Source organism: Gambusia affinis, linkage group LG15 (genome assembly GCF_019740435.1).
Source record: "Gambusia affinis linkage group LG15, SWU_Gaff_1.0, whole genome shotgun sequence".
Taxonomy (NCBI): Eukaryota; Metazoa; Chordata; class Actinopteri; order Cyprinodontiformes; family Poeciliidae; genus Gambusia; species Gambusia affinis.
The window spans coordinates 15,012,431-15,028,320 of record NC_057882.1 but is presented as its reverse complement, the minus strand read 5'-3'; the positions used below and the strand labels follow the sequence as shown (position 1 = coordinate 15,028,320).

Below are 15,890 nucleotides of genomic sequence, written 5' to 3'. Positions count from 1 at the left end.
TACCCATTATCAGATTGGATGCCTCAGGAAACCAATCACTTTAAGTAGCACAACTGTACAGTTGCACATAATAATTTGATTTATTAATATTTTTAAATACATTGTTAAATACTGCCATGAAAAAAATGCTGTAACAGCAAAAGTAAAAAAAAAAAAAATGCGACGTCATATTATCACTGCACAGTGGAGCAGTGGTTAGAACTGTTGCCTTAAAGCAAAAATCTTAGTCTGTGCTTGTTGTGCATGGAGTTTGCATGTTCTCCGCATGCATGCATGAGCTCCCTCTGGGTTTGTCCTTTATCCAGGGAATACCCTTTTGCCAAATTATTACTGGAGATGGGCACCAGTCCACATTTGAAAAATCAAAATATGAACTGAGGTAGATGATTGACGGCTGAATAGTTTTACGGATATATACATTTTCCAAAAACCAAGTGGACAATTGACAACCCTACATTGGAATGATACATAATTAATCCCAAATAAAGTCAGATGTTCGAGTTTTGGACAACTTGCACAAATGCCATCATCTGCAGAGAGAACTCATGAACAGCAAGAAGACATGACAACTAAGACGGTACCAAGAACTGGAGCTCCCTATGAAACTGGGTAAAAGCCGATATCAGAGCTAATTGTTACAGCTGCCATGAGGCCTACTGTGGCATTTAGAAAATGACTTGCAGGAATGTCTGTGTAGCACATTTAATAGTAATCTCCAATGTTCTTCATATGTCTGGCCTATGAAGGAGAACTGCAAGATGAAAGCGTTTGTAAAGAAAAACAAGCCCAGCTGAATTTTGTGAAACACATTTGACGTCCTTCTAAGACGTGTGGGAATTTGAGTTATTATCCGGTGTAGCTATTATGGGAAATGCATGGTGCTACAGCAACACTGCATTTAGCAACGGAATAGAATACTTCAAAAGTAGTGAAGCATGGTGATGGCAGTATTATGTTATTGTATTGTGTTTCTTCGGATTGAACTGGGTATTTTGTCAAGGTAATGGATAGGCGCAAGCCATTGTTGGCACAAACTCTTCAGGCTTCTACAAGAGAGGTGAAGATAAAGAGACACTTCATCTTTACAGCTGAAAAGCAAAAATCCAAATCAAGAAGAAAGATGCCAGCCCGACTGAAGACCCAGACTGAAAATATGTCTGGGTTACACAAGAGGGCTGTGCACACGAGATCCCCTCACAACCGTTTTTTATAATGTCTCTATGTTGTTTAAGAAACAAACATAATCATTTGGAGTTAAATGCATCTTTCATCTCAGTCCCAGAACAAAGTCTTGTTATTATGCTGACTGCTGCATCATGTAATGGGTGAACGGTCAGTAAAAGTCAGTGGCCTGTGGTGGGACGTTTAGCTCCGGCCGTCCCAGGACTGTACTGTTTGACCTAGTGCAGCTCCATCGCTCCGTCAACAGCACTTCTTTTCGCTTCGTTGAGCTAGCGGCCGGAATGCAAGCTGTCTCCCGTCCCTCTCCATTTCTTCAGACCAGTAAATGGGATGAAGCTGCACTACGTCAAGACTGTAGTTGGCCTGTCTTCTTGACAACGTGTCAGATGCGGTTTCGACAATCCCGCCGCCCACCCTTCATATTGCTCCTCTTCTGCACATATAGAAACACATACAATAACACGCACAGAACACGCTGCTCCATCCTTTTTGCTCTCCAACTCTTCTAGTGCACCCACCTCCATCTTTGCACACTCCCCCTGCAGTCATGTCCCCTGAAATATGGTTTTTAATAAAGTGCACGGTAAATGGCTGCTCTAGTGGTAATAAAAATGAAGGATCTCAGGCCTTTGCCTGGGGAGTGTCTTGAGGAAATAGAAAAGCGGTGAGACGCTTCCCTCTCCTAACAACCCATCCACACATGAGGGAATGAGGAAGAGAGATGAAAGGGAAGGGGAGGAGGAGGGGGAGCTCACTTTTCACTTCAAGAGAATATTTGTGTTATTTACATTATGCGAAGAATTTGTTTGAGTTTCATTCTAGTCAAGTGGGCTTCGTGTTGGCCTGGTTGGGGAAGGGCACAGAGCTCATCTGTATTCAGAGCAGGGGCCCCTTCCACTGCCATCCGCATAAAGATGGAGGAGCGAGGAGAGTGGAAAGGAGAAGAGGCAGGAATCGTTTCCAGCGAGGACAGAACAGGAGGGGTGAACAGATGCAGAAAGAAAAGGAGGCTTTGAATTTCTTTTCATCTAAAGAGTAACATCAAGAACATGATCAGCAAGCTTCTTTCTGGGCATGAAATAGACACACGCATGCCTCAAACCAGAATAGGAAGGTCATGAAATGCCAAACAGATCTGGCACCAAAGCACTTATGGAGGGTACATATGAATGTGTTCAGCCAATTCATTACCGATGTTGGAAATGCAACTTTTCTCTGCAGAACCAACTGGGGGCTCATGAAAGCATGTCATACAGACACAACACAAGAAGCCTAATGCTAACTTTCAAAATTATCAAGAGGTTTGGCCTGTTTGTCTAATCTATTTGACTTGTCCCTAGGGGTTGCACTTGCATGAGGATTTCACACAATTGCACCAATGTATGATTGCGCGTCACCCAAGCTGTAATGTTTTTCTAACATTTTGTATTATGTAATATTAAATAAATACTCTAAATGTCTAACCTTGCTCTAGTAATCTGAAGAAGAACTAAAAACAGTAGAAAGCAGTTATTTTGTGTAAAGGTGAGCTTTACATAAAAATGTACACAAAGATTCAAAAACAACAGCGTCGTGCATCAGGAGCCACTTCTATACAGTTAATAATACACGGCTCTAAAACATTTAATTTGACATATTTTTGATTTACTTACACAGACTCCAAAAAACAGTTTTATTTAGTAAACTAGTCTGTAGTACTAGTTAACGATAGCTAGTCTGCAGTGCTAGTTAACGGTAGCTAGCCTGCAGTACTAGTTAATGATAGCTAGTCTGCAGTGCTAGTTAACGGTAGCTAGCCTGCAGTGCTTTGCTTAACAGATATATAATTCTTAGCGTAAAGACCACCACAATCATTGCAAAGTTGTGAGAAAAAAAACCCCAACTTCTGCTAGTTAGCATAATCCCAGCCCCAGCTATGTTCAGAATGCATAATCTGAAGAAAGAATTGGTCATAAAGTCAATATAGCCAAGCAATGTGTTACAGAGTGTTATGTTCCTACTATGAATTTTATAATCCAAATCCAACTTGCTGACAATAAAAGTATTTTAGACATTGTGAGGTTATATCTTTTATTTTTTGCATCAGCTAATTTTTAATTAATGTAATGAATTATAATGAACTGGCAATCCCAGAAATACTTGTTTAGTGATCCAAAGTTGTTTTTTTTTTGGTTTTTTTTTTATAGTCCAATAAAGTTTTTATTTCCACAAAGACTAAGTAGCCTTGCACTTAAAAAAAAAAAAAAATCTGTGTTTTGCCTAAATCTTTTTAGGTTGACCTGACATTTCTAGCTCACATTTCTCTTTTTACCAGAGCAGACCTGCGCTCAAAGGCTGCACTGTTGAATTACTGGTGCAAGGATCTCACATAAGAACTAAAGACATTGCTTTCAAAACAACAACAAAAAAATGAGGCATATTCACTTTCACAAACAGAATTTGCCCTTCGTACATGTGAGATGGGCTGGAGGCAGGAAGTGCAGACATGCTGTTTCAAGTGCCATAAAAGCTCTTCTGAAAATGTTTTTTTTTTTATTTTAATATTTGAGTGTTTTCCATTAGAAATCTGAAAGAAATGTCCCCATCTTTTGTAATTAAAATGTGTAGAGTGATGAGAGAATGACAAAGGGAATCCGTTTAAGCAGAGTCTAAAATAGTTTAATGAGCACGAATTGAATCATTTATATGAGATTTACTCTCCAAATTCTCAACCCACCAAAAAAAAAAAAAAAAAAGTACATAACTCATTCTGAATCACAACTTAACTCAGCTGAGTTTTCACAAACTGTGGAATATAGCTTGTTGACCTCCCTCTACCTCTAACAACTGTAAACAATTTCAGGGACTGTGACTATGGTACAAAGTACAACATCTATTTTATTCCAGGAGTAATCCACCCTGCTTCTCAATTTCTCTCACACACAAGGTAAAACATGTCCTTGGAGACAGCATCTGCCTTGTGTAAGCAGTGACCTCTGACAATAAGTGACAGTATCTGACAAGCAGACAGGGCTACATGTAAAATCTGTCTCACTCATTTGCACACCTTTTCCCAAGGGAATAAGCCCAGAAACTAAACATCCTCTTGTCCTTGGGTGTGTGACATATGCAGCACACAGTTTACACGCAGCACAGCCAGAACTGCTCATTAACTTCACTTTCTAATATGATTACAGAGAGTCAGTTTTGTCTTTCTCGACTCTAGCGCCGTTTAAGAACTTGTGGCCATGCATATGCTGCGTTTGTCTGTCTAGTGATCTAAGGATTAAGGTTTTGTTACACAAATGAATATCTGAAAAGGGTGGTGCACATTCATAGCTGATTTGTTTTGCAACCGTTGCTCAGTGCTAATTTCCGCACTCGTAAAATAGATTCCAGCTACTCCCAGAGGCAACAAATTGTATTATCATTTAATGTGCCAAAATTAATTGGTTAAAAAAACTATTTAAAACTATTTAATTCAGGTAACAGAAAACGTATAAGCATTTATCTATGACACAAAGTAATCTAAAACAATTGACAAGGTTCTGGCTGCAAACCTCAGAATGGGGTGGGGTTGGATGTCTGACTCCACCCTCAAATCATTGTCATTGCATAAACCTCCTCCTTCACCCCAAATGTGTTCAGTTAAACTGGACTGAATTTATAATTTATTTGCCAAAACGCTGTTCATTGTGCAAATCACGTTGCACTTGAATGTCATATATTGCTTTTTATTAGTACATTGGTGCGTGTTGACATATGATGTTGGTGTATGTGCCATCTCAGGGGATTTTTATTACAACCACGCTAGCTGTTGTTCCACATGTGGAGCTTTGGAAAGGCCCCTTAGGATTTCTTCATTGACCCTGTTTGACAACATCTGAGGCAGCTGTTAGAGAAATAGTGCCTGTCGTTGGTGCATGTTGTGAGAAAACAGTTTTCTTGCAGTGTTCATTTTTGTCTTAAGTTTTGGTTCATGTACATTTTGTGGGGGATTAAGTTGAATAATTTCTGATAAACCACTTAATTTATTATTATTATTTGGGAAGATTATAAAAAATATATTACAAATAATTTAACTTAGATTTTGGAAAGAAAATAATGAATTGCATAAGGCCAATGAATATCCATCTATCCATAAAATCAATAATCTAACATCCTTGTGGGGAGGGGTGGATGATCCCTAGGTGGGGTACCCTGGACGGGTCCACAGTCCATTGACTATATATCAGACATAACTGGTAAAAATTCATTGGGTTACAGAAACATAACTGGATATAATTAAGTTGAGAAAAATGTACAACTTCAGCAACATTAGATGCAATATAGTTGATTAAGCCAAAGTTGGTTAAATACTTTATTTTTAATGGATGGGTAATGTTTAATGAGCTTAAAACTTCTTCACACTTATACCACTGACCTGTATGTCAGAAATAGTATAACCTCTGGTTAAATTACACATATGAGTACTCAATTTACTAACTGGGTCCAATGGGTTCCCTTGAGTCTGATCAAAGGCTACCAGAATAGAAGGAGATGAACACCAATAATATCACCCTTTTATAATTGTTGTTTTCCAAAAGAGTTAAATAAATAAAACCACATATCTCACTTCCTGCTACTGCATAATGACATATTCTTTTGTAGGTCTACCCAATAAAATCTTATTAGAATACTTTTAACTTTTTTGCTTATAATGTGGTAAAAGATAAAAAAAAAGAGTTCACCAGGCATGATTACTTTTGCAAGGCTTTGTCATTTTAGATGTTATGTTGAAATAGCAGAGTGTCGTACACAGCTCCAGACTGCTCTCTGTGTTGCTCTTCATTTCCAGCAGCAGTGATGCATAAACATGTGATTTCATGAACACCGCCGGGCAACTCCCAGGTGAGCCCATTAATCACATGCTTATTAAATTTTTTATCACTGATGCTACTTATAATCATCATTACGATTTGCATTTCGGATGCTTCTGTCCTTTCTTCTGCCTATTTACTTTCGCAAATGCTCTCAGTAAGATTCAAGATTACTTTATTGATCCCACACGAGAAAATTATTTTCTCCAACTAGCACAAAAATAATAAACGTCAGACAGTCAGGTGTGCCACTCAGTCGGCACACCTGACTTTGTCTCAGTGCAGATCCTGAATGCAGAAAAGATCACAGATTCCTATGAATTGTTGAGTTCTTTTGCAATTAGGGTGAAGTTGTATAAGTGTTTGTTATTTACACCATCAGATGTTTATTTCTTCAATACGAGTCGGTAATGCAAAGTTAAGATTCCCCACAGAATGAAACAAAACAAGGTTTCACAATATCACAGTTTTAGATAAGGATTTGAAACACAAATGTACGATATGATTTAATCATATCTACTAAAATAAAATGGCAAATTGTTCATATATTATTTTTTGCATTTATTTTTTATTATTTCTATCTATTAGTAAAATGTATTTTTTAAATATCTAGAACAAAAACACATAAAATAAAATTTTTTGTTTCTTTTAAACATGATGAGTTTGACTTGCTTTGGCTGTAATATATATATAATATATATATATATAATATAATATATATATATATAATATATAATATATATATATATATATATATATATATATAAATATATATAAAACAAAATATAACATTTTTGAAGTAATTCTGAGTTTTTACATATAACAAACATCACATTTTTAGTTGATGAAAAAGAAATTACAGTATATTTAGGCCAACATCTTTGACTAATTGTGGATCCCTTTGATAGAAAAGTTAACAAAAAACCCCCCAAAACTTAAAAACAGTGTTTTACACATTTTCAGTCTGGGAGCTAGTTCTCTGGGATTCATGCTACTCATAAGGTCCAGAAACATTTCAGGCTAACAGGGCCAAATCTAGAGGACTTTTGAACAGCTCAACTCAAAACTGTGTGCCAAAAGGGACCATGATTTCTGACAGGACCGCAGTTTTCGACATACTATTGAATCCCTTGAAGATTTACGACTGTTTCCTCCATAGGGTAAAAAATTAAACATCCTCAACATGTTGGAATAACAATTTGAAAGGGAAGCTCACATTTTATTAAATTTCTTTTGCATGCGATTGTCTGTTCATAGAGTATACGCAGTGAAAGTGTTCAGTGTAGTTCATAATTACTAGATATAAATTTGGAATCTTTTTTTATTTTTACAATATTATACTTTTAGTTACTCTGACCAGGAGATATACTGACATATTTGACGACCAGTATGTGTTTCACACAGAAAGATCTTTAGGGATGCACAGCCTCCAACTCCCATTTTCTATGTAAACTACCATTGGCTTCCGTGTAAAACCCTATCGAAAGCTAACCTTGTTTCAGAAATTCTGAACTAACGCTTTAATAAATATCAGGGCAAGCTTGAATAAGGTTCCACTTCAGAAGCAACAACTAGCTTTCACCTTAAACCCACTTGACTGCTGACTGAACTAACCTTAATGTAAGAAAACTAAAAGCATTTTGCAAAAAGAGAAAGAGTTTTTGCACATAATTGTTTCTGTATAACACCTGTTAATGACAGAATAACTCTTATGTCATTAAATTATGCAAAAGACAATACAAATCTAATAAGAGGTGATTTTATAGTTTTAATTAATAGGGGTGGAGCTAACATGGCTCATTATTGTTTTCATTAATTTGGTGATTACTTTCTCAGCTGGCTGATTTATCCAATTCAACCCTTCCCACCCCTGCTTGGAGAGATTTGTTACGCATCAGACTCACCATCTTCAGTGGGCACGTAAATGTTGAGGTAAAGGCAGTCCTCGCTCTGGTTCTGAACATAGGTCGCCGCTGCATCCAAGTTGTCGGTGAACCACACCGGCAGCATGATCTCGGGCAAAACGCCGTGCACATTCTGGGGGCACACAGGTGCAAACTGGGTAGCATTGCGTATCTCCTGCCAGGAGCCCGGGGCTTCTGGGGGCTGGAAGCGGCGCTCGCCGATGGGTGCGGTGGCGTACGGCACGCCTAGGAACTGTTCCACTGGGCCTAAGATCTCATTGTTCAGCTCCTTCCGGATACCACGCACCTTTCCATAGCTGGTGGAAACTATGGGATGTTTCAGGTCGATACGCTGAGAAGAAGAAAGAGTCAGGTGCAGCACTAGTCCCAGGAGCCACATCAGACAGGGTTTGGGGGACTGCTGAGAAGTATTCAGACGCTTCCCACCGTAGCCGTGGTGGCTGGCAGCATTGAACGGAAAAATGAACATTTCCAAAGTAACACTATTGGACTCAGATCACAGGGACTGTGGTTAGGACAGAGGGAGGATCAGAGACCCACGGGGTTATCGGGACATGACAAAGGCAAAAGGAGGAATCGTGGAAAGGGGGCAGTTAATACTGTTTCTCTGGAGACATGGTGAGGTGACGGGACGGGGAACATTCTCAGTTAGACTCTGTGGGTTCATCCGTCTTGCTCTTTCACACTAAGTCCAGCGCTGCAGTCGAGGACACCAATTAAACCTGAAAGACACAGACAAGTTGCAGATTGCAGTAAGCATGCCTGAAAGATTCTGCTCTCAGAAATCTTATTGTGTTGAAGGATTGCGGTTAGGATTTTAAAAGCCAGACCACAGAGGGCCAAAGAGATGGAGACACAGTCTAAACATCACAAAGACTTAGTTGTCTGATTTGTGCCTATATATGGTTGCACTGCCTAATAGATGAGGCGGTGCAACGTTCAGTCCGAATGATGAGATACATGACATGCAATAATGTCTGCAGATTTTTGGTACAACTGATGCAGGCAAACAGAAACTGCCTGAAATACTGGATGGAAACATTTGGTGCATAATGAAACTGAAAATGCAACAAATGCATCTTACTTTTGATAAGATGCTACCTTATGGGAGAGACGTCCAATGTCAGTCCTTCAGGGCCGATATCTTGCATGTTTTAGTTCTCTCTTTAGTTTAACACACCTGGATGAAGCGGTGGCTCATTAGCAGCAGAGCTCTGCAAACCATTGACATTCAGAGAAACTAATAACTACCACCAGCGAGAGACCTAACACCTGCAGGAGGAGACTGACTTTGGACACCTCTGTCGTAAGGAATACAGGTCCTTTCCACAATCTTTATAAAAGAAGCTTTTAAAAACGTCCACACATCAATCTCAACCAAATTTTGACATCTTTATTACCTGCTTTGACAGCGAGTGATTAAAAGTAATTTCCCACAGTCTTGTCAAAATTTACTGTAAGGAAATGGTGCATTGCATTTTTCTTAAATCATATCTAAAAGCAGGTAGTGACTCAGAGATGTTACAGCTTGAGCTGTTGCTCAAAGTTATATGTACAAGATTTAATGGGCCGGAATAACAATCAGATCCATAATCAATAAAAAAATAGCTTATAATGTGGAGAAAATAACATCCAGTTCAGTAGATATGGAATATTTTTTATCTTTATTTTCACAAATCTGCATCAGGCCATTTTTTTGTCTTTTTGTATCCCATTTAATTTGAATATTTTTTTTATTTTTTGCCTCCTACTTCTAACTTGGACCAGTATTCAAACACATACAACCTGTGCTTAAGCATTATGCAACAGATTCGATTTCTTCTTATAAAAAAAATGTTTTCATCAATTATGGAGCTACATAGAGGTCGGTCATAAAAACTTTCAAATCTCACTAGTAGATAGTTTATTGATTCTTACTTTCTGAAAACTTTCAATTACACAATATTTAGGCATATTTGGACCAGCTTACTTTTATAAAACATGACAAATAGGACCCTGTGATCAAACCAAGTTTACTTCAAACAACCTCCTGCTGAGAGACATTTATTGAAGTCATTTAACTGTATTTCCTTTTAGGTATAGGAGTGTAGAAAAGGTCATTGGTTGTTAAAATGGACATCCCCTGTCCAGAGGTATTGAATGGTTGAAAAGGAATGTTCCTGGGTGGATGTCTCCATAATAGACCAAACAAATTCTGGCATGAAATCTGCAAACATGCATAATGGTGAAAGTGTAACATGACCAAGACTTTATTTTATTGAGATAATTAATTAAAGTGCTTAAATACTGCTTGTATTAAGTACTTTAATACAACGGATATGTTTTGGGAGTACAAATTGGAAAAGAAATCAAAGGGATTTTATTTTTACTATTTAAAACAATATTGGTTTTCAGAAAAATAAAAAGCTAAAAATAATGGGGCAAAGCAAAAATCACAACCCCTAAAATAATAATAATAAGAAAAAAACCAGCAAAAAAATAACAACTTTTGCTCTAATTGGTTTGGGAATTTCAGCTTACCTTTTCTGTTTCTAGCCATGCAATATCTAATTTAAAAAATGTATTGTGTTTTTGTCCACTGCATTTCCTTTTTTTCTCTTTCTAACAATAGAACACAATCAGGTAAAATCAGATTTGTAGCAGCACACTGACAAGAAAATAATAAATCTCCATAGAATGAATAAATAAACCCCCCTTAAGTGCCCCAGCACCTTTTCCAGTCATCCACACTGTGTCAGAGTTACCCTTTCGCTCAAGTTAGTTCAGCTGCCTCTTGCTTCCATGTCATTACAGATGAATGGACTGTGCTTATCGCAGTCTGGCTTTGGGAGTCGGAGCCTTTTAGGTGAGATAAAGGCTTTATGTGGTGGTAACTGTTGGTTAAAAGCCACCTCGTCCATCGTCCCTCGACCCTGTAGTGTCCAACATCTCCATTTTCAGCCAGATAACGGTGAAGTTTGGTGATGTCAGAGGTTCTTGGTTTCTCCAGAACTGATTTTCTAAGAAAAGCGTTTAATTGAAAGGCATTTGAAAGAACCCCAGCAAGAGAGGAGACTCTGTAACTCCATGGGAATGAAATATGTGTCTAGACATGTTGAGTCCTCTTCTTAGAAGTTAATAAGTCATCCTGAGGAAATCTAACACAAAAGATTTTGTTGCGCTTTCCAGTTTCTTTGACAAATATGTGAAACAAGACTGAATCCTAGTACATTATCCGGGTCGACAGAATTTGCAGGAAATGAGATCCTTGCCCACGACTCAATAATGGATCAGTGATCGGAGTTAGCTAGTACAGGTATATCTCAGTAAATTAAAAGCTATTTGAGAGCTAATTTATTTTACTCACTCTTTACCAAGAGTGCAAACTAATCTTCACACTTTAAAATGATTCGAAGGAATTTTTCACTGAGCAGTATGGCAGGGGTCAATATAGTTCAACACATTATTCTGTCAGTTTTCATTGGAAAAGCAGCAGCCACACCATTCCTGGAACACCTTCAGCTGTAGGTCCAATGGTACCTACATTGTATGGTTAGGATGGAGCTAAGGTCGTTCACGAGCCAACAAAGAAGAAGGAGAGTAAGATCAACAACGACTGTGAACAATCAGATGTTTGAATGCAATACGGATTTCATTTTTCTTTTGGTGGGGGAAGTGTTGTTTTTACAGTTACTGGAGGCTCTGCAGAGTGTTAGGAGTGGAAAATCGTCACGGCAGACCTGATGAACTCATTATTATATTTTTTGTGTTTTTCCATCCAGATGCCTTGATAAGAAGTTTGGGTTTGTCCAAAAGGGTGGATGCTGACGTAATAAAAAATGTATAGTGGAGAAATAATTGCATTAAGAACAATGTAAAGGTTATGTGAATAAATGTCAAACCGGTCCAGGACTTCCATCTGCTATAGTGATGTAACCAGTTACTTAAGTGACTTAAGTAAATGCTTAACGTATGCTTCTAATCTTACTTTAATGCATAAAAGTTACAGCCATTCCAACTCTTGTTGTTAAACTTATTAAAACACTTCTGTTTGTTTGTCCTTTTTTGTTAAAGCTTTAAACTTTAATACAAACTCGCTAAATGGGAACACTGAACAAATGACAGAAAAAAGCAGATCATGGCAACCAGGTGCAGAATTGGTTAAGCATGCAATTCAAAGAGAATCCCGCAAATTTGTTGTGAAGCTGGCGATATTAATGAAGACCTAGTGAATACGAGCAGAAATTCTCAAGGCACAAGAACACACAGCCTCAGATACTAATGAAACGCAGCATTTACGCAGCATACTGTATACAGTAGCGTTTGGGAGATCAAGTAGTCAAACAGTCTTGAATCACACAACAGCTGCTGTTTCAGCTCATTGCCTGCAATGGGTGCATTTGTGTACACATTTGGATTTCAGAGGAGCCATCTGTGTTTGTGTTCTGCTGGTAAAATTGAATGAACATATGGCACATGCCCAAGGTCAGAGCACCTTTAATACGCGCAGTAGCTGAGAGACATTTTGCAGAGGTACGTCCTTCCTGCCGATAGTGTATGATGGGTTTAATGTTTTCTGCCTGTCACATTGCTCTCCGTTTTCCTCGCTTTCTCTCACGGACATCCAATGATGTACACGCACATGCGCAAAGACCAATGATGCATCAAATGTTGCACGTCAGTAGAGACTCGTCGGTGAGCGCAAATGGGTCTGTTCTCAATGTCTAACATGCCTAGTACCTTAACATCCCTAACATCTGTTCCTGTCAACCGTCCATGAGCTGAAACGGCACTGAACTCACAACCACGCGCATAAAACGGGACAAACTGGCACACAAATCAGCCGTCTGATGTAAGCTGGTTCCTCTTCAGGTTTATGTAATGCATTATACATACATCAAAGGAGGCTGTGTGGGGAAGGTAAGACAGGAGGACAAAAACAAAACAAAAAAAACAACATGGTCTGAGTGGTTCTTTAAAGGTTCACTTGGTGCTTTTTTTTTTCTTTTTTTTTGTAAATACCATAGATGCCATTTTTTAAAAACTATCTTGTTTTTGTTTGTGTTTTTAAAAAAATCTTTGTCAGCATTTGTGAATAAATCAGTTCAGCTAAAATATTAAAAGATGCAATGTTTTCAACTGCTCTTGCAAAGTTAGATCAATCTTTATTGTCATGCTTTTTAAACAATCAGTTTAATGCATTTGCACTGGTATTTTGCATAAAGGCGTTTTTTGTTTTTTCCTCAAAGGGGTCACAAAGCATTTTATAACAGGCCTGTTTTGATTTTGCTTTCATTTTTTTAGTGGCTTTTGTTTTCTCCGTTTTATTAAATATTATTAAGTTCTTAGTTATCTTTAAAGTTGTAATCCTGCCAATAATGTGTTTGTCATTCAAGCTACAACAAATAGATTTTTTTTTGTCTTGTGGAATAACGACAAATGCATACTTTTTAAAATGCAGAGGAAACTGATTGAATTCCTTCTAATATGAGGACAGAGATGATTTATCCTGGACTGTAGGCATAGCGAAACTATTTTATCTTCTTTTCACACTAAACAATCTTCAGATTCTGTGTGTGCGTGCGTGTGTGGCCTGCTAACCAGTGCTAAGGTACGCTGGTTGATTTAAGAGTAAAGGAACAGTGCACACACAAATTCCAGTCCTAGAAAGCACAGCAGGGAATTAAAATTCATATGCTCAAAAGTTACTACCAACAAAGCTGAGCCCCTCTGCTTTGTGGCCTGTTACAGGCATATGAGGCACTGACAGTCGGCCTTGGGGTGTGGGTGAGAGATGTAAAAAAAAGTCTCGAACACATTGGTCCATTTTAAAATACAGTCCTAATAGGCCGTCTGAGGCAGTTCTTGTCAGCTACCATCACGGCTGATTCATCTGCTTTGAGACCAGCGCTGAGTCTTATTAAAATAATTCTCTGCAGCCAACACGTAATTTTAGTTCACAGAATCTGAATGTGCTCTGAGGAATAACAACAATAACTGCCAAACTGATTTTGAATCAGACGGGTAATTAAATAAAACAACTTGGCTAGAACAATGGGCTTGATTGTGTGATTTATCTCATAAATAAAGGCTGAAGTGCTGAAGATTTTTATTTTTTTTTCTGTCATGTAATTGCTCGTCCCTGGTTATGACTGAAAAAGTTCGAAATGTATTTAATAGAAAAGAGTTGTTGGGGTTTTTTTTTAATCGAGGAACGAACCTACACCTACAGATTTCCTCTGATTTTTCTGCTTTACGTTTCACCTCATCATAAAAAAAAAGATAACCTGAGTTAAAACAAAATTTAGTTTTTAAATAATGATTTAATTTAGTGAGAGAAAATTATTATTACCTTTGGAATGTAATCCAAACCAATCTGACCATTTGCCACCTAAAACTAATGCCCGATTATTCCACCATTCATCACAACTGTGTTTGCCATAAGTGGAAGGGACAGTTTCATATCACATTGTATTGATATTGCTCACTGCATTACCTTTTTGACCTTTTGAAGGTCAGGCCACCGCATCTCCATTGTCTGTAAATCCAGACTTTAGCTGGGCCACTCTAAAACCTGTAGCTCTTTTTTTAGCCATTTAGACACGACCTTGGGAGAGGTGTTTGGGATTATTATCCTGCTCCAAAACCCAAGTGAGTTCAACTGTAAGGTTTTATACTAGCAGACAGATGTCCTACTTCAAGACAGGACGCTTTTCCAAACGACTTTCGGGTCATTGAGATGTGTTTTTTGGAGGGGAACTGAGCTGGGCTTTTGTGCACTTTATGTGTCAGCAGTGGTTTTGGTGTTGAAACACTCTTCTATGGTTCATTTCTGCCCAGTCTCTTTTTAGTGGTTGAATAATGAATGCTGAGCTTTGAGAGCAAATGAGGCCTGCAGCGCCTCGCAACCCATTCCAGACAGAAAGATGACATAATGATTTTTCTAATCTGTTCTTCAATTTTCTTAAAATCAAGACCTGATGGGCTGCTTTTTGAGACCTTTTAGCCTACTTTGCATCACCACACAGGAATTACTTATAATACATTCTGATTGTAGATGACAGAAACAAATGAGGCCCGGATGTGCCCGGTGTAACTGAGCTCCAAAACTAAAGAAATGTAAGCTGTGGAATACTTTTCGACAGTATTTGATCTCAAGCAGAACCCCTGAAGTTTCCGCTTGAACACTTCCTCCTGCTTTTCACTGGAAAAGTTCAAAAAGTCTTTAATTGAAAATATTCGTTTTTTATATTCTGGTTGGTTTCTCATGATACAGACATTTCCTCACCATGCAGAAAATTGATATATTGCTCATACATACTTAAGGCCAAAGGCCTAATGACTTTGACATTTAAAACACATTATTCTCCTCCTGGGATTATTATTATAGATCTTCATGGACCCTGAATATTTTCTTGACAAGGTACTTTTAAAAGAGGCTACTCCATAATGTCTCCCATATATTAAACTAGTATTTATCACTGCTAATGTTCTTTCTAGCTGACGAGGTAGCTGCACAGCCATAAAACTCGAAGCTCTCGAGTTCTCAAGAGTTGCTCAGTCAGTCGTCAGTCGGACTGAATACGCCACTGTTTTCACCTTCATCACGCCGCAGCCGGAGGACCCTAACAATATTCAGGAGGAAGCGTCTCTTATAAGTTATTAGACTTGCAATTAACGCAAGGAATGACCGCGCACACCTCGTTCGAAGGGGATAAAATCCGTCTGGACAGATTGCGACCATGCAGCAGAGGCTGAGCTCAATTTAAATATCAGGTCAAAACCAATTAAATGTCCTTATTTCACCGCCTCCCTCCCACTACAAAAGAGCATAGGCACCCGAGAAACCAGGAGAGAGGAAAGGAAAAAAAAAAAAAAAAAAAAATTAAAAAGTTCCCCATTGATCAAGCAGAGGTTAATTAAGGGGGTCTTAATGAAGCATCAGTGGAGGTTATTAAAACGGCGG

General features: G+C 38.2%; 1 protein-coding gene across 3 annotated transcripts in view; it reads right to left on the bottom strand.

Annotated features, from left to right (window-relative positions):
• The window catches only part of nlgn2b (neuroligin 2b), an 81,604-nt gene that overhangs the window by 44,732 nt on the left and 20,982 nt on the right, over positions 1 to 15,890 (bottom strand). For all 3 annotated transcript variants that reach the window (XM_044139630.1, XM_044139632.1, XM_044139631.1), the window contains exon 2: positions 7,925 to 8,667. In XM_044139630.1, the coding sequence (XP_043995565.1) occupies positions 7,925 to 8,414 (490 nt within the window). In that variant the 5' untranslated portion in view covers positions 8,415 to 8,667. The remainder of the gene's footprint in view (positions 1 to 7,924; positions 8,668 to 15,890) is intronic.